Raw genomic sequence first — 26,623 nt, forward strand, 5'->3', positions numbered from 1 at the left:
GTTAAATAAACTAAACATTTTGAGTAACAGGAGTATGTGTGGTTGGGGAACCAGGAGGGCATGGTGGCCTCTTTTTTCTATGTTACGGGCTGACCTAGACCAGGTCGTAACACATGTGCCGAAAAAACAACACGCATTACATTGAATCACAGTGCCGATGCTTGATTCGTTCTACATTGATCACGTGACCAATGCTGTCCAAAGCCTTTTCCTTTACACTAATTTATAAAAGATCCCATACATATTAACCAAACCTGATTTTTTTTTTTACAACTCCTGATAACAGTTCATTATTTTCCACCACATTAGGTTCAGTGATGGGCACTCCTGAGTTCAAGACATGTTTTTTTTTTTTTTTTTTTTTTTGGTATATGTAGATCAAAATCCTTTAAATATAAAAAACACAAATGAAAATTTGGTGAGAAATGTAAATGTTATTGTGATTTTTACCCAGAGAAACAGCTCCACATCAATGGCTTAACTGATTTGTTTACTAAGTCAATATAGTGGACACGGTGGCATATCACAGCATCGGTTTAAAGCCCAACTTCATCAGCAGAGCCAGAGAGCAGCATAAGCTCTACACCAGCAGATTCAGAGCAGCAGCTCCAAGACCTGCTGCAGTTTTACAGAAGCTAATGTTACCCACAATTTTATCAACCAGCTATCTGAACAAAATGTATCTTGTTTTTAGTCATTGTCCATTAGCTCACTCTAGCTTATGAATTAACATTTTCCCTGAAGTTTCCATTCCACCTTAAATATCATCACTTCTTATCAGTTGTTGTGGAAATGTAGCTATACGTTTAGTGAATAATAACTTTAACATTTCACATATAGTGTTTTTCTTTTTTCTGAGCATGTAATATTAAAAGCAGTGAACCCTCTCTCATGTTTTTACTTTCTACAAATGAGATCATGTTATGTTCTCCCTCTTCAGAACAAAGTAAAAAGCCTGTGTGTAAAAAGCCTGTGAGAAAAAAAAAGTATTTGTGTAAAAAGTCTGATTTGTCTTCAGATGGGAAGAGTCAGACTTTAGTCTGTTAAAAGTACTGTAGTCATGTAGTTGTACGGACAGCATAACACAGACTACACTGCTCAACATCACCAGACTGAGAGAGTTTTCACCTGTTTGAATACTTTGATTTGATTTGAAGATATTTAGATACTTTGAATGATCCTCTGTGAACAAGAAGAATAATCCAAATCGTGATCTGACCGTACAGCCAGTGTCATATCTCTGATAGTCCCCTCACATTCTGTGCTGCTGTGCTGTGAGGTCAGTTCAGTGCGCTGTAGCATTAGCTAAACTCTAGCATTATTCTAATTACGACACTTAAACGATCTCGTAATTCAGAGGATCCATTGATGTTCAGAAGGAAAATGTGCACAGATTTAAACGTGCAGAATCCTAAACGTGAATTTAGCACAAAATGTGATAGAGGTGAGTTTTTGGAAAGCCCGTTCATTTTTGCCATTTACAAAAACAGTTCAGACATGGAACCCCAAATATGGAAATAAACAATGTCACGACTTCAAAATGGCACAACTAAAAAGGCCTATAGGCTCTTTTCACGTGGCTGCCATTTCTAATTGAAAGTGAGCCTGTGATGGGAGGAGGTAGAAGTAAGTCCACACTCAACAATGGTGTGGAGCACATATCTTCAGCTCTTACCACATTTAACCACGAACGATCTAGAAAAAAAGGGTTGAAGAGGGATGTTTATTAACAAGAGCAGTTTTGTTAAAAGGATACAGCAACTGTATAGAGGGGTACATCACTAATATCGAGTGTTAAGGTTTTAGCCATCATTAGCTTAGCTCGCTAATGCTAGCTAGCTGGGGCTAGCCCGACTTTCCAAGCCCGGTGACCAGTGCTGCTAACCCGACTCTAAAAAGCCTGGTGAACATTATGTAACTATATAAATATATAATTCTGGAAACATTAGTTCTTTAAAAAAATTATAAAGCATTAGCAGCACTTTTGATAAGTAATAACTAGCTAATCTAGCTTAAATTAATAATTTATAACTAGCTAACCTACCTTTAAATTATAAGTTATAACTAGGTAACCTAGATTTAATTTATAAGTTATAACTAGGTAACCTAGCTTTAATTTATTAGTTATAACTAGGTAACCTAGCTTTAATTTATAAGTTATAACTAGTTAACCTAGCTTTAATTTACAAGTTATAACTAGTTAACCTAGCTTTAATTTACAAGTTATAACTAGTTAACCTAGCTTTAATTTACAAGTTATAACTAGTTAACCTAGCTTTACTTTATTAGTTATAACTAGGTAACCTAGCTTTAATTTATTGGTTATAACTAGCTAACCTAGCTTTAATTTATTAGTTATAACTAGCTAACCTAGCTTTAATTTATTGGTTATAACTAGCTAACCTGCAGCATTAGCAGCACTGTTCACCGGGCTTGGAGAGTCGGGCTATCTCTATACAGTTACTGTATCCTTTTAACTATAAAACATGAAACAGAAGTAAATACAGCACATGAACACACATTTTCAGGCTCAGTCACATGTAGTGTTTTGGTGCTGAAACGGCTGTACCTCAGAGCTGATAAACCGAGGGCAGAAATAATTAATTATTAGGCAAAATATGCTTCAATACCCGCTAAAAATGCACAGAAGAGTGACTAGAACTGATATAAGAGCTCATTTTCCCAGTATCTTTTCTCAAAAATACTTATATTTGCTTAAAACTGCACTTTTTCACGGAGCTCCTCAGCTCTGTTTACCTCCTGCGCTGCATTCAAGCTCCTCTGGAGCTACGGGGGGCGCGGAGGGACAATTAATAAATAAAAACACGCAGTTCTCTTGTTGATGCAGGGAATTGTAGTTCAAAATAGAATCACAGAAAAATAATGACCTTTTTACTGTTACAACACATCAACCAACCTCCAACAGGAGAGAGAGAGAAACTTCTCCATACCTTCTGTAGTTCAGCTGATCCTGCTCTTCCTCCGGCGCTCCAGCTACAGACCCCCCCAGCTCAGCCTCATCCGGGTTATGTAGAGCCCCGCCCCCTCCCCCGCTATATCACATTATACCCACCACCGCTAGAGGGAGCCCGCGAGGGAGTCCTCAATGCATGGAGCTGAATGGAGCTAAACAGCTAAAACTCTAATTTAAAACACTGTATAACTACTTCTCTGGAGTTTTCCTTTCATTTTACAAAGTAGACCAAAGTATTTCACTAAAATAGGAAAGAAAACGTACCTCTATATTTCCATTTTCTAAAACTAATGTTTTTATTCAGTAGATTTACTCGCATTACTGCTACTGATGCTGGAGTTACACACAGAGCTGCAGTTTAAAAGCTTTAATAATTATCTCTGCGATGACAAAATAGTTATAGTTGTTCTGTTTTGAGGAAATGATTAAATGTTTTATTCTAAAAAGTATCAAACATTTATAAATTGTTATTCTGCTAAAAGTAACAATTTATAAATGTTTGATACTTTATAGAATAAAAAATGTTTATATGTTTTTATACATTTCAGACTCTGTTGAGAGGCTTGAGATTCAGAGAGTTTTTTCCTCTATAGAGATTCTCTGATTGCTCCTGTACAACAAATAGCACTAATTATTATGGAAAGGTCAGTGTCGTTGTATTAATTGTGAAATTGATTCCACTTTTTAAATCTCATTTAAATTTCATTTAAAAATTTTCATTAAATTTTTTTTTTGCATTTACCTTCTTGATGTCCTGCAGATTCTTGAAAAGGAGATCTTACTGCAGCAGATCTTGTTTGTTGCTCACCTTGTCTAAAGTCCTACTATTTATGTATTCTGAAAGCTTTCCATAAATTGAGGTCATTCGCAGCTCCTTCCTGTAAAATCACTCTCTGACATCACAATGGACCTTCCTGATTTCTGTATAGAAGGGTACTTCACACTTGTAAAAACATTTAGAAATTCATATTCAAATATCAGTTTTAAACTAATTAATTGTAAAATAAAGAAGGTTTTGTTTAAGAGTTTATTTGTTAATAGGATGGTAAAAACAAGTTGGGCCATCACTTGAAGTTTACCATCTGGTACAACTTTGGCATTTATTACATACAGTGTTAAAAAGGTTGTATAAATGTTTTAATTTTTTTTGAACAGTGTTAACTTACATGGTAAATTTTGTCAGTACAAAATTGTTTGAATATCCATGGTGACCATCACAGTGAAGTAAAGCATTGATTATTTAATACAAGGAGTAACTGCTTCTATTTGGGGTAGTCAAAATGGTACTATTGATCAATTAAATGAAAGCTCACCTTATTTGGTTCAATTTTTTAGTAATCAAAGTTTATTATTTAATTTTAAATTAAATATGGACTAGATGATTTTATTATATTATATACCAATATAACTAAGCATATTAAGAATCACTTGTTAACATAGGGTTTCTTGGTGTAAAACACTCTTACATATTGAAAGAATTCTGAAGATTTCTTAGTTCTAATGGATATTTGTATTGAAGAAAGTGTTGAAAAGAAATGTCACAATTTCTACTTTAACAATAGTTCTGACCTTTGGGTAGAATTTGGTAAGTGCTATTTGTTGGGTTGTTTTAAGTGACTCAAGCAACCAGAGGTGTTTGTCTTTATATTTCTACACAGAACCAGATTTAATCTGGCCAAAATAGTTTAATATTTTGTAGTAGAATGAGAATGCTTGCTGGACTCATATTATAAAAGCTGAAAAAAGTTTTTATAATTCTATAAACAAATAAACTCTTTAACAAATCTTATTTATTTTACAATTAATTAGTTTGAAACTGATATTTGCATATGAATTCAAATGCTTTTACAAGTGTGAAGTACCCTTCTATACAGAAATCAGGATGGTCCATTGTGATGTCAGAGAGTGATTTTACAGGGAGTAGGTGTGAATGACCTCAATTTATGGAAAGCTTTCAGAATACATAAATAGAAAGACTTTAGACAAGGTGAGCAACAAACAAGATCTGCTGCAGTACGATCTCCTTTTCAAGAATCTGCAGGACATCAAGAAGGTAAATGTAAATAAAATGTAACCATATTATTTTAAATGAATTTTAGATAAAATGTTTGTACTGGATTTGTATTTTATAAATGTTTAATACTTTATAGAATAAAAATTGTACAACTATATAGAAAAAAACAGAACAACTATAACTATTTCATCACCACAGAGATAATTGTTAAAACTTATAAACTGCAGTTTTAATCCTTTTAAATGAGCTCTGGGTGTAACTCCAGCATCAGTAGCAGTAATGCTAGTAAATATAATTAATAAAAGATTAGGTGTATTTAGTGAAATACTTTGTTCTACTTTGTAAAATTAAAGGAAAACCCAAGATAAGTACTTATACAGTGTTTTAAATGAGAGTTTTAGGAGTGGGCGGGGCTCGGATGAGGCTGAGCTTCATGGAGAGGACCTTTGTGATTCTAGCAACACTTGGCCAGAATCCAAAAAGATTTTCTGTCAAAATAACCGCCCCATTAAAATTTTATAAAAATCAGTTTTGAGTCTGTAAATAAAATACAATAAACTAGTTTGAGAAAATAATGAGTATAAAACTAATCAAAAGCTTTTTTAAACTGAAACACATAAAATAATATAGATAATAAAAGAAAATGTAGGAAATTGTACTAAAACTAGTGTTGCTGGAAAAGACAGTTTTGCGCTGACACTTTATCAATATATTCTGAATCAGGACACAACTCTTTAATAAAAGTAGCATTATAAAGAAAAACATTTCTTTGAGTTACTGACAGAATGTTTTATTTTAGACAAATAGTAAAAATCGGTAGCTTTTAGAAGTTTGTCTATAATATATGATGCTGGTTGTTAAACTGTGTATTTTTTTTTAACAATGTAAAGTTGCTTAAAAAGTGATGTCAATGTTCATTTTCTTCTGTATTGTCCTGTATTTATATTCCTTATCTTTATTGCAGTGTTATTATTATTATTATTATTATTATTATTATTATTATTATTATTATTATTATTATTATTATTATAACTAAAAGTATCAGGTAAGAACCAGCAGGAAACTATAATTCACAGTAATGGTTTAAAGTGGGATTTGTTTTTACTTTCATTTGTTACATTTTTTATTGTTTATTATTACAGTAAAATAGCAAGTTTTTTTCTAGTAAACTTCCACCTCATTCCTGACATTCTCCTCGCTTCTTTTTAAATTTATATTTTTACAAGCAGACTTTTATTTTGACGGGAAAGTCACGGATCTGTTCCTCCCGCAGCGCCGAAGGAAGAGCAGGATCAGCTGAACTACAGAAGGTATGTGAGAAGTTTCTCTCTCTCTCTCTCTCTCTCTCTCTCTCTCTCTCTTCAACACGCTGTTCTACATTCACTCCTACACCAACACCACCTTCAGCACCTTCAGCATGTGCAGCATTTACACCACCAGCACTGGATCTTCTCCTAGCTCTGCTCAGCAGTCTGACTCTGACCCACAGACACATCTGAGATAAATGTGGGTTAAATCTGAACTAAATCTGAGATAAATGTGGGTTAAATCTGAACTAAATCTGAGATAAATGTGGGTTAAATCTGATCTGGATCTGAGATGAATGTGGGTTAAATCTGATCTGGATCCGTCATAAAATCAGGGTCTCCAAACGCACAGTGGTCCAGTCTCAGCATGGATCTGCTTCTGGGTTCAGACTGTTAGCAGATCAGAACCAGAACAGATTTTACAGCGTTTATTACTGTTGTAAGTGTAACAGAGTAATAAAATACCTTTGTTTTAGATGAACTTTATAAAATGAGGCACTTTAATGCTGTTAAATGAAGTTTTGGCGGCCCCTGCTGTTTAGTGGTGAACTGCAGTTACGCTACGTTTGGTCTTTCTGAGCCACCGTACCTCAGCAGCGGTCTGTGTGTTCCTGTGCTGCGGGTAGGTGCTGAGCTCCGTGTTTTATGAATAAATAGTGGTTAAAAACATGTTTTAAGTTAAAAATGCTGCTATTAATTCGAGTATAAGACAGATTAAAAGTGTTTTTGTAGAGAATTCACTGATTTAGGTAATAGTTAAGAGTTTATGAGCTTATTTCTCTCTTCTCTGTTAGAAGTTAAGTGAGACTAACACGAGGCTCAGTTTTCCCTCCACTGTCTGTACCAGCAGAATTATAGAATATCAGCTAATCCTATTATTATATATATATATATATATATATATATATATATATATTTTTTTTTTTTTTTATTAATGATAATTATTTTGATTTATTTATTCAGTTCTGTCTTAACTGCAGATGCCACTCAGGTAAAAAGGGAAAAAAAAGTACATATTGTTTTCCAGTTATCACATGTAATGAAGAATGCACAGTTAATTGATGTACACTTATTGCAAGTGTTATCTGTATTTTAAGTATTTTGGTAAACATACATAGATATGTCAAACAATATTAAGCAATGTTTAATAAAAGTAGCATAATAAAGAAATTCATTATTTAATTTACTGACAGCTTTTTTATTCTAGGCGAATAAACAGAATATATTGATAAACCGCAAAATTGTTTTACCCAGCAACTCTAGTCAAACCTCTAAAATCCACTGGTTTTGTTTATTCTCCTTGTATAAAGCATGCTGTCAGTGGCTAAAATAAATGTATTTTATTTTTAAATATATAATATAATTCTACTTGCATTAAAAAATATTGTGTTCTGAGTCAGAATATTATCATAAAGTACCAGCGCTAAACTGTATTTCTCAACAACACTCTTAATATAGACATTACAATCAAGCTTTGTGAGGCTACCAAAATATCCTAGAATAAAATAACGTTACATTTTTATTCAAACCCAGTTACTTAGCTGACAAGCTAAAGTTATCAGGGATTTGTTAATCCGTGTAGCTAATGTTAGGTAGCTAGCTAAAGTTGCAAGCGCTTTATAACAGATAGTTAATTTTAGCTCGGTAGCTAAAGTTACCAGCGTTTTTTTAATCAGTATCTAATGTTAGCTTGAAAGCTAAAGTTTGAAGGTTTTTTATTACAGGCAGCTAATTTTAGCTAGCTAGCTAAAGTTGCATCTAATGCTTGCTTACTAGCTAAAGTTGCAGGCGCTTAATAACCAGTAGCTAATGTTAGCTTGCTAGCTAAAGTTGCAGGCGCTTAATAACCAGTAGCTAATGTTAGCTTGCTAGCTAAAGTTGCAGGCGCTTAATAACCAGTAGCTAATGTTAGCTTGCTAGCTAAAGTTGCAAGTGCTTTATAACAGGTAGCTAATGTTTGCTAGGTAGCTAAAGTTACCAGCTTTTTTTAGATAGATAGATAGATAGATAGATAGATAGATACTTTATTGATCCCCAAGGGGAAATTCTTGACATCCAGCAGCAGGTGTGTATAGTACACAAAGTTACAAAAGGATAAAAAATAATGATACATATAAATACAACAAAATAAAAAATAAAATGAAATTATAAAAGTACAGTCTTTAGTGTGTGTGTGTGATGTAAAATGGAGGTAGTGCAGTTGAACACAATAGACAGTGAACACCAGTTGATGTGCATAAAGTAAGGATAAGGATAACTGATGTCAGCCATACAGAAAGTGCAAACACAGTTATATAATAATTTAAATTTAGCAGTGCAAATACGTAAACAGTAGATGAATGAACTAGTGAATGAACTACTAGTGCAAAATAGGGTAGAACTATAAAAATAGTGTTATGGGCATCAGCAAGATAGTGTGACCATAGATGGGGGTATGTCCATGGTGTGGCCAGAATTGCTGGAAAGAAAAGGTGTCACAGAGTCTTCAGTTTGCTGTGCTGAGATGAGTTGAAAAGTCTTATGGCCTGAGGGACAAAAGACTTTCGGAGTCTGTCTGTGGAGCAGGACTGGGACAGCAGTCTGCCGCTGAATGAGCTCCTCTGCCTGGTGATGGTGCTGTGCAGAGGGTGGTGAACATTGTCCATGATGTTCAGCAGCTTGCTGAGGGCTCTCCTCTCCGCCAGTGGAGTTAAGGACTCCAGCTCTAGTCCCAACACAGAACCAGCTTTCCTCACCAGCCTGTTCAGTCGTCCAGCGTCCCTCTTGCTGATGCTGCCTCCCCAGCACACAACAGTGTAAAAGAGGACGCTGGCTACCACAGACTGGTAGAACATCAGCAGGAGTTTCTGGCAGATGTTAAAGGACCCAAGCCTTCTGAGGAAGTACAGTCTGCTCTGGGCCTTCCTGTAGAGGGAATCAGTGTTCACTGACCAGTCCAGCCTATCGTCCAGGTGCACACCAAGGTATCTTTTTAAATCAGTAGCTAATGTTAGCTTGCTAGCTTGAGTTGCAAGCGCTTGTTACAGGTAGCTAATGATCGCTTACTAGCTAACGGGTACCAGCATTTTTATAGTTGGTAGCTAATGTTAGCTATTTAGCTAAAGTTGCAAGCATGTTATAACTGGTAGCTAATGTTAGCTAGCTGCAAGCGTTTTGTTACCGTTAATTAATGTTTGCTAGTTGCAAGAGTAGCTAAAATTTGCTTAATAGCTAAAGATTCCAGCATTTTAAAAAATTGGTAGCTAATTTTAGCTAGCTTGCTAAAGTTGCAAGCATTTTATAACCGGTAGCTAACGTTAGCTAGTTAGCCTAAGTTACCAGATTTTTTTTAAAACCAGTAGCTAACATTAGTTACCTAGCTAAAGGTACCAGTTATGTATTTTCACCATAACGATGCTCTTGCCAATATGACAAAACACTAAAATAAAAATATATATATTTCAAGAATACACTACTACAACAAAATTAACTTTTAATTTTATATTTGCCATATATTATTTAATACGATTTATGGCACACCCATTACTGAGATATTAAATAATACAATTTGATCAGATTTGTAACAGTCAAAGATCCACAATGTCAGGATATTAATAATGCACTCTAAATATCTCCATATATCCAGGATTATAGTAAAATAAATGATACTGAACAAATATAATCTCTAGAGTCTCTAGTAGATATATAACGGTAAATGAGAACAATGTGAAAAAAAAAAGGTGGGTGATATGGCACGATATTTCAGGGTATAATATTGTTCACAATATTTCAAAGTGGCTGAGAGATTTCAGTGCAGCAGCAGTGTGTGAACAGTTGGAATGATCTGTGTTTCTGTGCTCTCTCTCAGTTTGTGTGTGACAGGGCGCCGTCGGGGTTGCTTTCACCGCACTGCGCGAGCTCTTCGTGTTTATGCGCGTTAACATTTTGCTCTTTGCCTTTTTGGTATCCATTTTGATACCCTGCCTTATAGAGAAGTGTGATATTAAAATCACAGCTTAATAACCTAAGAATGCCTCAACCAAGGGTGTCAAAAGTATTCACACTCATTACTCAAGTAAAAGTATAGATACTGGGGTTTACACATACTTTTGCATTAGTTGAAGTATCAACTCAAACCTTTGCTTAAGTAAAAGTACAAAAGTATTGCTTTTAAAATGACTTAAAGGTATACAAATAAAAGTAATGTAAGGGGAAAATTGACCTTATAAACAGAAGCCTTGGCTGCACTACATGAACCTATATTGCACAACCACCAATAACTAGTTGACTGTAAGTATAGTAATAAAAAAATTGTCCACTATTGGAAAACAAAAAAACAAAACACTGCAACGGCGTGTTTGTTTTTATAGCCACGTGACATCACAGGGTCCGCAATGTGACTATCACACATCCTGATGTCTATGCTTAAACAATATATCGTGCAGCCCTAGAGCATAGCATCAAATCCTTCATCATGCAGGAACTGCTGATACAATCCAGCCACATGAGGTCTAGCATTGTCCTGCATTAGGAGGAAACCAGGGGCCACTGCACCAGCACACATGGAGGTCTGTGAGGCCCTCCAAAGAAATGCCTCCCCACACCATTACTGACCCACTGCCAAGTCAAGTAGTTTTTATTGTCAATACTGCATATGTACAGGACATACAGACAACTGAAATTATGTTGCTCTCCTTCCCAGGATGATGAATGAGTGTGTGCTGGGGGCAGCATTAGGATGGGGGGTGGAGCAGGGTGAGAGTTCAGCCAGAAAGCATAGGTACTGAAGTGGTCTGTGGTCCCCACCTGCAGAACGACTCCTTTGCTGAGTATGTTTTGTTAATTGAAATTGATTGTCAATCAGTGTGGACAGTTCATTTCAAAGAAGTTTGATTTACTTGGAGTTATATTGTGTTTAAGTGTTCCTTTAATTTTTTGGCATATATATAATCACTATTTATAATGGTATTATTTGCCATCCAGATGCACTTGAACTCCATATAAGAAATTTAGGTGAAATCAAAATAAAGGTAAATATAGTTTTGAACCGTTTGTAGTTTGATTTTTAGTAGGTAAAAATATTTTGTTTTAGGTAATATCGCCCATCTCTATGTGAAATGCTGAAAAACACTTCATGGGTTTAAATAGTCGTATCGCTTTTCAAATCTACAGTCTTTTATTTACTAAATGTGTAGCTACACTTCCAAGTCAACCAATAAGAAGTGATGATATTTAAGGTGGAATTGAAAATTCAGGGAAAATGCTAATTCATTAGCTAGGCTGAGCTAACGTAAAAAGACTAAAAAACATGATACATATTGTTCAGATAGCTGGTTTACAGGCTTTAGTAACATTTAGTTAGAGTTAATGAAATTGTGGGTAACGTTAGCTTCTATAAAACTGCAGCAGGTCTTGCAGCTTCTGCTGCTCTCTGACTCCGGAGATGAAGTTGGGACATTACAGATAAAGATATTTATAAGATAAAACGAGACACCTTTATTGTGAACAAAAAGGGAAGTCAATATAGTACAGTATTAATAGTATGGATTAGTGTATTTCAGTGTGAAGTGAGATACTAAAGTATTTGTCAAACATGGGATTCAGTAGTGGACAGCAGCAGAGTTTCTGCTACATATATTTTGCGGCTGCAGCCTGCTGACAGTCTACTGCAGAACGAGCTAAACTTCATATTATAATGTCTATGGATTTAGAGTATTTCCCATATAGTGTAACTGATTTAGGTAATTCTCTTCAGTTAATTAACAAGCTTTTATTTTAATACACTAAATTATTTCTTTTTTTTTCTTTTCAGAAATTAAAATATTATAGGATTTCTCCTGAAATCTATGAAAGAGGTGAAGCACAAGCCATCCTGAAGAATTGTTTGATACATTTAACAGACAGAGGAAACCAAGTCCCATCATGGAGGAACATCAGCACTCTGTCAAGAGTTTTACTAAACAGAGTAATCTCAAACACCAGCTCATTCACACAGGAGAGAAACCGTATCACTGCTCAGACTGTGGGAAGAGTTTTAATCGACAGTGTAATCTCAAAACACACCAGCGCATTCACACAGGAGAGAAACCGTATCACTGTTCAGACTGTGGGAAGAGTTTTAATCGACAGTGTACTCTCAAGAGTCACCAGCGCATTCACACAGGAGAGAAACCCTATCACTGCTCAGAGTGTGAGAAGTGTTTTACTACACAGAGTAATCTCAAAAATCACCAGCGCATTCACACTGGAGAGAAACCGTATTACTGTTCAGACTGTGGGAAGAGTTTTACTCAACAGAGTGATCTAAAAAACCACCAGCGCATTCACACAGGAGAGAAACCGTATCACTGCTCAGACTGTGGGAAGAGATTTAATCAACAGAGTCATCTTAAACTGCACCAGCGCATTCACACAGGAGAGAAACCGTATTACTGCTCAGACTGTGGGAAGAGTTTTACTCAACAGAGTACTCTCAAAATTCACCAGCGCATTCACACAGGAGAGAAACCGTATCACTGCTCAGAGTGTGGGAAGAGTTTTACTACACAGAGTAATCTCAAAATACACCAGCGCATTCACACAGGAGTAAAACCATATTTCTGCTCAGACTGTGAGAAGTGTTTTTCTACACAGAGTAATCTCAAAAATCACCAGCGCATTCACACAGGAGAGAAACTATATCACTGCTCAGACTGTGGGAAGAGTTTTACTCAACAGAATCATCTCCAAAAACACAAGTGCAGTAACACAGGAGAGAAAACTATCCCAAATTTGTTTCACGGCAATTAAAAGTGCAAATCCTAAATCTTTCGGACAGAACACCTTATCCTACACCTAATGTATTACTCTGTCACTTGGGACACGTTCCATCAGAAACAAACATGAACTGAATTTAACAATCGATTTTACAGGTTCAGCAAAATGAATCTTATCCAGGGATGATGTTTATTGAATTTCATGTTATGTTTTCTTGAATGTTCGATATTCCAGAACATTCTTCGTGAGACAGAGCTCAGTTTTTAGGGTAGTTACAGTAAGAGTTCAGTTCTGAAGAAGGGCATGTCTTTCAAGTATGAACTACGGCATTGCCAGAGCTTGCTCCAGACATTAGATTAGCATTAGATTAACATAGTCTTTAACATTTAGATGTCATAGTTGTTGGGAGTAGAGTAGGATTCTTGGAACTAAATGATTTTGTTGCTGGAACACCCACTTTACCTATTTTTGGTGGCCTAATGTAATTTAATAACTTCCCCCACCTGAACACACACATACCACAAACCCCATCCAGGATGCACTGGAATTAGAATAAAAGCCTTTGATAAGTCTTTTCACAAATCAAACCTAAATTTCAAATGACATATTTGACTTTTTCATCTCTCCAGTCCTCTCAAGAGACCTAAATGCTAGTTGGGTAAACCTTGTACATATTTTGACATTCCTCCAGCAAACAGTAATTCAGACAACCGTCAAACTTTGGACTTCTACGACCTTAAATAGTCACCATCTGTGATTGTCTCCCAAATGAGGTGGACCAACAGTGCCATCACCAGGACAAAGACCCGACTGCCATTATAATACTATATAATTCAACTTTCTAAAATCCACAGAAACGCAATCCACAAAGAGTTACTGCAATTTAAGAGTTTATGCTTGGTTATTCCTGCAAAGCATTGAGAAAATAAGACTCATTTAGTTAAAAGAAATGTTCAAAGCTTTGGATTCCATTCCCAGCCTTGTAAGCTGAAATTCTGTGGTGTAAACTGATCTCTCTCACACCCGTCATAAATTCTGATCAACAGGCCAGGCAAAGAGAATTTCTCACAAAGAAGAACAAATAAGAATATACATTAACTAAATAAAAAGTTATTTTACAGAATATTTACTAAATAATATGCCACTTCTAGTGTATGGGTGTAGATGCTGTCCTTGATTAAATTTTCATACACAGTCAAGTCTGAATCAACAAAGTTTAACTAGCATTTGATAATTTTGCTTTATTTGGTTATCAGTGGTTTAACCATGTTTGTATTATCTTTTCAATTATTTAATAGGGTTTAAATAGAAACATGACCCTTTGTTTTATTTTTGACCATCCTTTGTTTCTTACTTCAGGATTATCTGGAATGTTACCAACCTATTTGTGAGAAAAACACATAATTTACATTTATTGAGACTCAATTCTAAGATTGTTTTCCTTGAATTTTTCCTCATGAATTGGTACACTCAATATTGTATTTTGATCCACTGTTTGATTGAGTTTTGCTTTGGTTTGGTCTATTAATTAAAAAAATATGAAATCTCAGAAATTGCTCCAAAACCAATGAAAACACAGACACGTAGGTTGCTCCTCCCCCAAAGCCCACAGAGCCAATGGTAGCCTTAAGGTCCAAACAGATTCAGTCAGAGAGTGACAGAGTAGCGGTGGAGAATAAAAGTGGAGAGTGTCCAGGATTACGGATGGATCAGTTCAGTTCAGTCTTTAGTGGTTGTTGAGGGCTGCGTCCAGAAACCCCAAAAGTGTCTCCTTTTTCCTACCGATCCTCCTCCTCTCCTCCGTGACCCGGAAACTGATTTCGTGACGCCATCTTGCCGCCTGTCCGAATACCGTAGGAGACGAAAGAAGCCGCTTAAAATTCTCCTGTAGTAGGCTTCCATTGAAGGATACATCAGTGTATCCTACTCCGGAAGACTTTTAAGGATTTTCCAATGACATCACTGCATCCACGCCCACAGAGCACGCGAAAAGCAGTGCGAGGAGCAGGCAACGCCCTAATATACGTCATAAACATATTAATTAACTAGGTTCCTTATCTAATTATACAGCCAGTAAAGCACTAATATATGTTTTTGTTTAGATAAGCTGTATGCTCAGTAAAACTTTATTAATGTTCCCATATTTGTAACATGATATATATATATATATATATATATATATATATATATATATATATATATATACATACGTATATATATATATATATATATATATATATATATATATATATATATATATATATCTCACTGGCCAGAGATGCGGCCAAAATGTCTGGGAGTAAGCAGGATTTTATTGGAATATCTGAATATTTAGCTGTGTGACAGTAATGTTCCATTGATGCTGTTTCATCTAATATTTTTTCACTTCAACATGTATGCAAAATATAATATGTATTATTATATTTATTATTTATTAAGATTTGTTATTTGTTTTATTACATTCAATGAAATCATATTTTACTATTAAAATAATTTAATATTTACATATGCAACCTTCATCAATGGCTAATCAGGCTGCACTTTGAAGCTTGATCTCTAGAATTTGGAATTGTGTTTATTGATCTCTCGTTTTTATTTTTGTATGTGGAGCTTTATTCAGAAGCTGTGATTGGCCGGGCAGGATCCGGCATGTGCTAAAAGTGAGCGTTGTGATTGGCTCAGTTCATCGGTAGTCAACATCCTATCTAAAAGGGATCAGCTGTCCCATTTCCCCAATTACAGCTCCTTCCCTCCATTCCTCCTCCTCCTCTCCTCTCCTCGATTCCTCCACCTTCTTCCGGGGTAGGAGAGGAGGAGTAGGAAAGGAGGAGTAGGAGAGGAGGAGTAGCAAAAGTTTCTGGACGCAGCCGAGGAGTTTGGAGTTTAGCTCCTTTAGTTTAGCTTAGCATTTTAGCTTTAGTTTAGCGTTAGCTTAGCATTCTTAGTGCAACTCATTTAACCTTCTTTAAGCATATTAATACTAGCTTTCTTAGTTAAGACAGCTAAAACAATTTTACAATCTACGAAGCCATGCATTATGCATACAAAGTTTCAGCTGAATAGAGACCGTCAGGCTCAACCCAGAAGCCACCAGTCCGGAAGCCACCAGCAAGCCAGCTGAGAGTGAAGGGATTTTCTCGTGGGTTCTGAAGGGGCTCCGTGCTGACACCAGGAAGTCAAACCATCTTGCAGACAGACTCACGTGATTCTTTCTCAGGGTGAAGAAACAGACGACCACGCTACAGACGGACGGCGCCAATGCAGGCCCACTTTAACGTCTCAGAGTAAGGCAGAGCTGGCAAATTGTTTTGGTTTGGTTGAATCCTTTATAAATCTCCCTGTAGTATAGACAACTCCTTTTCAGTTGCTTGGTTGTAAATAAGAACCGGCTTCGTAGACTTAAAATAACTTAGTTCATCCTTTAGAAATCCCCACTTAATAATTTTCATTAATCTGACAAGTTATTCCTTTCTATACAGATATTATAACATGTTTTTATTTTAATTCTCATTTATCTTCATACACTGTGATTTGATATCTAATAGCTACATTTATGACATTTTAATGGATTATTTACTCGTATCTGTGTGATTTAATAAAATTCTTTTTAAATTACAAAAGCTTTAATTTCAGTGTGTTTTCTAGATAACTTGGTTATGAAAATGACTGTTCCCGGTAGAAGAAGACACGCCCCTTATATGTCATTAATTAATTGATTAATTAACTAAACTAACTAATTAACTAATTCAATTAATTTAACATCTTAATTAGAACCAGGTATTAAACTGCTGAGCTCGCTACACTGAACAGATTTTAATTTAGTTACGCATTCTATACATGTAAGAATGCATGAAAACATTCTGCCAGATTTCTGAAGCTTTTTATAAAAGCACTTCATCAATATCTGCTTCTTGGCACCATCCAGTACCACACAATTATTTTGATGGCAGCGGGGGTCCCTTGAAAATAACCTTTGAAAACTCATCCAAAGGTGCCTTCACCAAAGAGATCTTCACGATATCTGACCTGAGATTCATCAGCGTATGGAATGCAGGGAAGTACACTGTATTCATGAACATGAAGAAACTCAATTAAGAATGTATGTTTACCTTTTAGTTTAAAATGGGTTTTCTAGGCCATATTTATTGTAGTTCTACTAACAAGCTGGAACCACTGTGAAAACATTGGAGGACATACATTGGAGTAACACTGCATTTTGTGGTGCATCTTGGAACTGATGTTGGCTTGAACTCCTGACTGAACATTACAAAATGTCTGCATCTGGTTCCTTAGAGTCCAGTAATTCTGTAGAGTGAGCCATGACTGGACCCTCAAGGTCAGAAAGGCCTCCTGCATCTGGGTGGGGGCAATGCTGACTCAGTCTTGATTATGTAGGCTGACTGCACGTTCTAAACTATTGGAACGGAGAACTGAGCTTGTATGTGTGGAGGAAATTGGGATACTGAGCTGCGATGAGCATAACTTGAGTCGATCCAACCAGTCATTGTAATTAGAAAATACATTTATTGGAAAAGACAAAGACATACATACAGGGTTAGGACATACAGTTTACAAGACAAATGATAGATGAGAGCATGATCTGGCTCTCATTTTCTTTACAACCATTTTTATACCACTTTCTAGGAGGGACAGACATTCTAGATTTAGTTTGAGCACAGTGTTAAATCTTCAACACAGTGTTCAATGAAATACATCATTTAAAATGGATTAATAGTCTCAATTTCCCTCACATATTGTTCTTGATTTATTTACCTTAATAAAAAAAAATCATAATTTAAAATCTGTTTTTAATATTTTGTCTGAAAAACCCTCATTTCATATAATTGTAGGTTATATTAGACTGTGAATTTTGTTTAATCGATGATAAATGGCTGGCTGACTTTATAAACACTACTTTAAACTATGAATATAAGTATATAAACTTGCTAGCTAGCTAATTAGCCTGAAAATGCACACCATTGTCTCAAGTTAATTTAATAAGACATATCCTGTTCCCCAAATATATCCTTTAAAATATTTATATTTTTTTTTTTTTGGCTAGCTGACTATCAAAAATACTGTAAACTATGGTAGCTATGGGTTAGCTAGCTAGGTGAAGTAGCTAATCCTGCGAGCCAATTAGCCTGAAAATGCACACCACTTAAAACCTTCCTGTTCACTAAATTAATATTTTTTAAATAAAAAAATCTAACCTTCACAAAGTGTGCATCTTTTCTGCACCTCCAAGATGGCTGGATCCAACTGCCCAGTCTTTTTTCATTTAGCAGATGACGCCTTTTGTCCGCCTCTAATTTAATTTGATTGGTTGTTTCTCTGAATCAGTCACTTTTCTTTTTGCCCCCAGGAAACTTTAGTGTAAGTAAAACTCCCATCTGCCCATTTCACAGCTTCTGCTGCTCGGACTCAAACACTCAAACACACCTCTGCTTCTTATTAGAAAGCCATTACAAAACCTTTTATTTGATTTCATTACTTTTATTATATTTATTTCACATCTAAATCTAAATTTTTTGAAAAAAAAAAAAATTATTTTGTTTTTGCTTCTATATTGGACATTGTCTGATCCAAACAGCATAAAAGTACTTACACTATACTAAAATATTCTTATTTTTTACATTTCTTTTGGTCAATTTTGACTACACGTCAAATTAAAAGCCCCCAAAATAACCCACTCTCATTTTTTGGCAAGTCTGTGCCTGAAGAAGATTCAGTTTAGAACCATAACTTTGCAACAAAGGGGGGACAAACCTCTTAGCCAACCAATTTGGCCATTCAACATGGGGGTCCAAACAGGCATGAACCTCATCCCCATCATGGGAGGGGAAATACACCAACTCTTACTGCACCTGTAGGGAAGAAAAGCAAAAAAACAATTAATTAAGAAAAAGTAAACACACTAAAATAAACCACATGAAAAAAGCACAGAATACAAGAATGTTAACACACTGATGAAACACTTATTTAATCTAATACGTGCACACCACCACCAGGAAAATGTGGCACTGCAGTCTAAGGCTAGGCCGGTCATCCCCGTGGGGTCCAACTCCAGATGGAGAATCAGAGCTATAAAGGCAGCAGCGGATACATTTCCAGAGGCAGTTATCTGAATCCCCTGATAATTTTTTCCAAAAGCCTCAAACTGGAGGAACAGGAAATACTGACAGGTCTTAAAAATCCTCCTCCTTTCACCCCAAAATCTCTCTCAGGTTCCTAACACAATTAGAAAAATCAGAAGAGCTGACAAATATGCAGTTAAAAAACGTACCCTGGAACAATAATGAACCCCCTATCCTCAAACTAGTGGAGCAGCAGTCCCTACTACAATTACGCTGTGATAACTCCATTATCATCAAACCCGATGATAAAGGCAGCGCCACAGTAATTATGGATAGGGACGCCTATATAGAGGAAGCAGAAAGACAATTAAATCAGGAGGAATATTATAAAGAACTCCCTGCACCTATTTTTCTAGAGACAGTTCCAGAGTTGCTACTGTGCACTCTCTCTGCTTTACTATCTGTGGCTTTCTCTGCACTGCTAGTGTGCACTCTCGTTGCTTTACTATCTGTGGCTTTCTCTGCGTTGCTACTGTGCACTCTCTCTACTTTACTATCTGTGGCTTTCTCTGCGTTGCTACTGTGGCTTTCTCTGCACTGCTAATGTGTACTCTTGCTGCTTTACTATCTGTGGCTTTCTCTGCGTTGTTACTGTGCACTCTCTCTGCTTTACTCTCTTTGGTCTTGCAGCTTTACTATCTGTGGCTTTCTCTGCAATGCTAGTGTGCACTCTCTGTGCTTTACTCTCTTTGGCTCTTGCAGCTTTACTATATTTTTAATGGTGAAAACTGGGGGAAATATTTTTACTTGCAGAAACCTGAGAAAAAAACAGAAGTGGGATTGCGGTGGTTGGAGTCTCTGTGGGAAGCAACACCACTCTCCTTTTGACAGAAGATATGGAGAAGCTCATCGGTCCACACAATGTACTGATCAGCTAATTAAGCGCCTTCCAATCATCGTAAACATTTCCTATGAGGGAGTCGTTATTTGTTCTATTGGCAGCCCAGCCTTTACAGAGGCATAAGGCCTTAAAAATGTCTTTTCACATACTAATCCAGTTCTAATCTGACCCATAATCTGTTTGTTTTTCCATCCCCTGTTTTCTCCTTTTCAGTTTAGGGGAGAAGTTATATACATGGACTTGATTTGTAGTCAATAACGAGTATAAACTTTTGTTGAATAGCCCACCTCCGATCTCCCCCAACATTCCGAAATACAGTGCGATAGTTTATATACACAGATAGTTTATATACACAATACCTTCAGCTAGTCAAGCCACAATAAGTCAACTGACAAGAAATGCTTAAAAATGATATCATAGAGATATTTTCAGCAACAACTGGAAAGTTATGCATTTCCCCAACATTAATTTTCAGACCTTTCCTGGCTTAACTACGACAAGGAACTGTGTGTATAAGAGTGCTTTAATAAACTAATCTGTAGGCACTGTGTGTATAAACAGTGTTTTTAATAAACTATCTGAAGGTACTGTGTGTATAAACAGTGTTTTTAATAAACTATTGGAATTCTCCCAGTGAAGTGTGGAGCTACTTTGAGTTTGTTGTTAATGGTGTAAAAATAGTGATTTTTTTTGTATGGGTTAAGCTATGCCCCTATCACTAGCATTGTGGTCTATTGGAAGCATTAGCTAACAGCGCTGTATTTCAGAATGCTGGGGAGAACAGAGGTGGGCTATTCAACAAATGTTTGTATTTATTATCATGATTCACTACACCCTAAGTCCATTTCAGTTCACCCTTAACAACAAACTATTCTGCTATCTGAACTTTTTTTTGTTCCATATTTTTCATTCTGTTGTTCACTTGTGTTTTTGCCTTGGAAAAGTGTTTATTTATTAAGCCAATTGCACTACCTCACATCATACTACACACACAGATGTTCATATCTATGTACAACAATGAAATACTTATATAATTAAATTGTTAAAATAAAAACTTTTTTAATGCACATTTTTTGTGCATTATATTTATTGTTTTATTTTGTTCTTTTTTTGTATATTAAAAAAAAAGTTATTGCTGGAAATGAATCAATCTGCTGTTAACTTCAGGAAGCTTCGGTTGATTCATCACTTCAGAACAACCTCAATGTACAATGTACAAAAGTTATAAGTCACTCAGATTTAGGAGACTCGGTTAGTCTTATTTAGAAAATGTTGACCATACATTTATTATGATATAAAATTTTAAAATGTGAAGTTTTAAAAACAGTTAGGTTCAGTTATTCTTGTGATTCGACTCCTACTGATTCATTGAACAGAATAAAGTGAAGCTTGTGCAACTGGAAAGTTATTCAGCTCTTTCTGAGGTAAGATGTGGTGGATATGGTGGTGATAAATTACGATATTATAAAGTCACTTTTCATATTGTATGGGAATAAGTAATGTTTTATGTGATGTATGATAATATGGAATATGTTTATTTGTATATCATGTATTTATGGTGATACGTTTTTTATTATTATACGTTTATTCGTTGATAATCTCAGAGGCTCACTTTGTGGTTGCTAGCTAGCTTTCTAGTTATAATTACCAAACATGAACGCTAGCCAACACCTAAACGCGGTTCTCTTTCAGAAAAAAATACCTTAAATGTCTTTAATTGATACTCGGATGTACAAATTAAGATCATTCAAGTTTTCAAAGAGGTAAAACCTGCTTTCAGTGTCTAGCCATAATAAGAGAAAGTGAGCAGCTAGCCATAGCTCACTTTATCTCAGTCCTAGGCTGTATTCGAAATGGCATACTACTATACTGCATACTGCACTAGTATGTACTGCATACTACACACCGCCCAGTATGTAGTATTCAGTAATGCAACCCTTTTGATTGTAGTACCCTACACGGTCCCGTGACACACCAGTCAGTGCTCTGAAGTGCTCAGAATTCCTCAGAGTGAGTTGTAAACAGAAAGAACATGAAAAATGTCCTACCTTTTCATTATCAAGACTAATGAGATCTGCATACTGTCCAGAACTGCAATTGCTGCTTTAATTTTAGAGTTTAATGTAAGTGCAGTTAACCCAATTCTAACAACCATTTAGCAGCAGCCCCCACAACCCAAGTAAGTTCCAGTTATATTTAAATAAGTTTTCCTATTTATTTTAGTAGATTACTATTTTCATCTATGTAAGTACCAACAAGAAGAAAACATTTAAACAAACCCTCATTCATATTTACACAATCTCAACAATAAAAGAAATGAGACAAGTTGCATCACCGCAGAGATAATTATTAAAGCTTATAAACTGCAGTTTTAATCCATTTAAATGAGCTCTGGGTGTAACTCCAGCATCAGTAGCAGTAATGCTAGTAAATCTACTGAATAAAAACATTAGTTTTAGAAAATGGAAATATAGAGGTACGTTTTCTTTCCTATTTTAGTGAAATACTTTGTTCTACTTTGTAAAACTAAAGGAAAACTCCAGAGAAGTAGTTATACAGTGTTTTAAATGAGAGTTTTAGCTGTTTAGCTCCATTCAGCTCCATGCATTGAGGACTCCCTCGCGGGCTCCCTCTAGCGGTGATGGGGTATAATGTGATATAGCGGGGAGGGGGCGGGGCTCTACATAACCCGGATGACGCTGAGCTTCCGGGGACTGTAGCTGGAGCGGAGGAAGAGCAGGATCAGCTGAACTACAGAAGGTACGGAGAAGTTTCTCTCTCTCTCTCTCTCTCTCTCTCTTTTCAACACGCTGTTCTACATTCACTCCTACACCCACACCACCTTCAGCACCTTCAGCATGTGCAGCATTTACACCACCAGCACTGGATCTTCTCCTAGCTCTGCTCAGCAGTCTGCAGTAGGGGGTCTGGGAGCTGGGGATGGGGGGGCTTTACAGATCATACACAGGATAACGGAACCTCACACTCCTGCCCCCCCTCCCCCACATCACTAACACACACCTGAGATAAATCAGTTCTGTGGAAATTCCTTTTTAAGTTTGTGTGATTAGTCTCTACACATTTCTTAGTTACACTAATTTAGTTTAGTTTAGTTAATTTTCCTTTACTTAATCCGGTTCCACCACAACAGTTGCTGGTAAGTCATGTGACTCTTCCGTCAAAATAAAAGTCCACTTGTAAAATATTAAATGTAAGAATGAAAGATTTAGTGATTATAGTGAGGAAAAGTTCAGGCAAGAAGAGGAATTACAACATCTTTAGCCCCGCTGTTTTTAAGAAATCCCAGTTAAACCATTACTGTGGAATACAGTCTCCAGCTGCTCTTTTGCTGATACTTTAATAATGATGATAATAATAATAATAACAAAAACATGAATTTGATAATAATAATAATAATAAGAAGAAGAAGAATCACACTTTGAGCAACTTGACAAAAATACACAATTAAACATTTGTGTAAGAGGTTAAAAAGACTACAAAAATTATTGAAAAAGAACTACATAAAATAATATGAATTCTTACAAATTGTTATAATTGTGTTAACCTTTAGTAAACAAAAGAGACTCTTATGTTTTACACTCCTGTTGGAGGTTGGTTGATGTGTTGTAACAGTAAAAAGGTCATTATTTTGCTGTGATTTTATTTTGAACTACAATTCCCTGCACCAACAAGACAACTGCATCGGATCAACATTTCCAAAAAACACATCTTGAACTCAGGAGCGCATATCACTGTTAGCCTGAAGCCAGTGTGGTGGAAAATAATGAACTGTTATCAGGAGTTGTTAATAAAAAAAAAATCAGGTTTGTGAAGCATTGATTTGGATTAATGTATTTGGTTAATGTGTGGAAACTTTTATAAATTGGTTTAAAGGAAAAAGCTTTGGACATCATCTGTCGTGATGAAGAACAAATCAAGCATCGGCAATGTGATTTGAACCAATGTGTGTCGTTTTTTCGGCACACACCTCAAAGCTTCAGATTAAAGGGTAACATCACTCTCTTAGAATGACTTAGAATCTCTTTAGTTAATTGACCTGCTTTTATTTTAATATTCAATGGCATTTTTCTTTGTGTTTTCCAGAAATTAAAATATTTTCCTGAAATTCATCACCAACAACCAGGATATTTAACTAAGAGCAAAGTTAAACTGCTGAAAGAGGTGAAGCACAAGCCGTCCTGAAGAATCTCCAGAACACGCAGAAATTGTTTGCTACATTTAAAAGACAAATGAAGCCAAGTCCCGACATGGAGAAACATCAGCACTCTGTCAAGAGTTTTACTAAACAGAGTGATCTCAAAAAACACCAGCGCATTCACACAGGAGAGAGACCACATCACTGCTCAGACTGTGGGAAGAGTTTTACTAAACAGAGTAATCTCAAAAGTCACCAGCGCATTCACACAGGAGTAAAACCATATTACTGCTCAGACTGTGGGAAGAGCTTTAATCGACTGGAGACTGTCAAACGGCATCAGCACATTCACACAGAAGAGAAACCATATCACTGCTCAGACTGTAGGAAGAGTTTTATTACACAGAGTAAACTTAAAATACATCAGCGCATTCACACAGGAGAGAAACCTTATTACTGCTCAGACTGTGGGAAGAGCTTTATTACACAGAGTACTCTCAAAATACACCAGCGCATTCACACAGGAGAGAAACCATATCACTGCTCAGACTGTAGGAAGAGTTTTATTACACAGAGTACTCTCAAAATACACCAGCGCATTCACACAGGAGAGAAACCTTATTACTGCTCAGACTGTGGGAAGAGCTTTAATCGACTGGAGACTGTCAAACGGCATCAGCGCATTCACACAGGAGAGAAACCGCATCACTGCTCGGACTGTGGGAAGAGTTTTACTGAACAGAGTGCTCTCAAAATACACCAGCGCATTCACACAGGAGAGAAACCGCATCACTGCTCGGACTGTGGGAAGAGTTTTAATCAACAGAGTGCTCTCAAAATACACCAGCGCATTCACACAGGAGAGAAACCGCATCACTGCTCGGACTGTGGGAAGAGTTTTACTGAACAGAGTAATCTCAAACTGCATCAGCGCATTCACACAGGAGAGAAACCGTATCACTGTTCAGACTGTAGGAAGAGTTTTACTACACAGATTAATCTCAAAATACACCAGCGCATTCACACAGGAGAGAAACCGTATCACTGCTCAGACTGTGGGAGGAGTTTTAATCAACAGAGTAATCTCCAACGACACCAGCGCATTCACACAGGAGAGAAACCGTATCACTGCTCAGACTGTGGGAAGAGTTTTACTACACAGAGTAAACTCAAAATACATCAGCACATTCACACAGGAGAGAAACCGTATCACTGCTCAGACTGTGGGAAGAGTTTTACTACACAGAGTGATCTCAAAAAACACCAGCGCATTCACACAGGAGAGAAACCGTATTACTGTTTCGACTGTGGGAAGAGTTTTACTCAACAGAGTGATCTCAAAATACATCAGCGCATTCACACAGGAGAGAAACCGTATTACTGCTCAGACTGTGGGAAGTGTTTTACTACACAGAGTAAACTCAAAATACATCAGCGCATTCACACAGGAGAGAAACCGTATCAATGCCCAGACTGTGGGGGGAGTTTTAATCGACAGAGTACTCTCAAAAAACACCAGCACATTCACACTGGAGAGAAACCGTATCACTGCTCAGACTGTGGGAGGAGTTTTAATCGACAGAGTACTCTCAAAAGTCACCAGCGCATTCACACAGGAGAGAAACCATATCACTGCTCAGACTGTGGGAAGAGTTTTACTACCCAGAGTGATCTCAAAATACACCAGCGCATTCACACAGGAGAGAAACCATATCACTGCTCAGACTGTGGGAAGAGTTTTACTACACAGAGTCATCTCAAAAAACACCAGCGCATTCACACAGGAGAGAAAAATGTCCCAAATTTGTCCCATGGCAATTAAAAGCGCAAATCATAAATTCCACCAGAAACAAATATGAACTGTATTTAACAATGGATTTTACAGGTTCAGCAAAACTATTCTTATCCAGGGATGATGTGTATAGAATTCCATGTTATGTTTGTATGTCTTGTAAGTTTGAATATTCCAGGACATTCTTTGTGAGACAGAGCTCAGTTTTTAGGTTAGTTACTGTTGCGCAGTAAGGTTACAGGCTCATTCACTCCCTCTGCTGGTGTTCTTGTTTGTCTATGGTTCAGTCCAATTAAAAATCTGTTACTATAGAGGGATATAGAGGGATATTTGGTTGTGTTGTATTACTCAAGTTTTATACTCTCTTATCTTTTCCTTATTGAATATTAAATGTTGCTTATGTTTTTTTTAATCTCCAAAGTTACTAAGAATATCCAAATAATGTAGTTTCTTAATTGTTTTTATCCAGTACAAACTATTATCTTTGTATTACTTCACCTCTGTATTTACCCATGTGTGTTTTTAATAAACGGCTCTTATATTGCAGATCTCCAGTCTCATTGTGTTTTCTCAACACATGTTTGACATGAAACCTATAGGCCTGAGATGGTCATATCCAGTTATATTAAGACTATGGTAATGTAATGTAATGTAATGTAACTATGCA

The 26,623-nt window shown here is 36.3% G+C and overlaps 3 protein-coding genes across 5 annotated transcripts in view; 1 reads left to right on the forward strand and 2 right to left on the reverse strand.

The window, feature by feature from the left end:
* Positions 1-2,972, reverse strand: part of LOC111196147 (zinc finger protein 239-like) — a 99,256-nt gene extending 96,284 nt beyond the window's left edge. The window contains exon 1 of the mRNA XM_049477741.1: positions 2,952-2,972. The gene's annotated coding sequence lies outside the window, so the exon portion shown is untranslated. The remainder of the gene's footprint in view (positions 1-2,951) is intronic.
* The window catches only part of LOC125801144 (zinc finger protein 585B-like), a 252,436-nt gene that overhangs the window by 207,676 nt on the left and 18,137 nt on the right, over positions 1-26,623 (forward strand). The window contains exons 1-2 of one of the 2 annotated variants that reach the window (XM_049477336.1): positions 22,710-22,768; positions 24,113-26,502. The exons of the other annotated variant lie outside the window; for it this stretch is intronic. Of the exons in view, the coding sequence (XP_049333293.1) occupies positions 24,259-25,986 (1,728 nt within the window). The 5' untranslated portion in view covers positions 22,710-22,768; positions 24,113-24,258 and the 3' untranslated portion in view covers positions 25,987-26,502. Of the gene's footprint in view, positions 1-22,709; positions 22,769-24,112; positions 26,503-26,623 lie in introns of those variants that run through there. 2 annotated transcript variants of the gene reach the window in all.
* LOC125801181 (zinc finger protein 585A-like) overlaps positions 1-26,623 on the reverse strand; it is a 182,959-nt gene that overhangs the window by 61,388 nt on the left and 94,948 nt on the right. The window contains exon 1 of one of the 2 annotated variants that reach the window (XM_049477476.1): positions 2,952-3,002. The exons of the other annotated variant lie outside the window; for it this stretch is intronic. The gene's annotated coding sequence lies outside the window, so the exon portion shown is untranslated. Of the gene's footprint in view, positions 1-2,951; positions 3,003-26,623 lie in introns of those variants that run through there. 2 annotated transcript variants of the gene reach the window in all.

Source organism: Astyanax mexicanus, chromosome 4 (assembly GCF_023375975.1).
Source record: "Astyanax mexicanus isolate ESR-SI-001 chromosome 4, AstMex3_surface, whole genome shotgun sequence".
NCBI lineage: Eukaryota > Metazoa > Chordata > Actinopteri > Characiformes > Acestrorhamphidae > Astyanax > Astyanax mexicanus.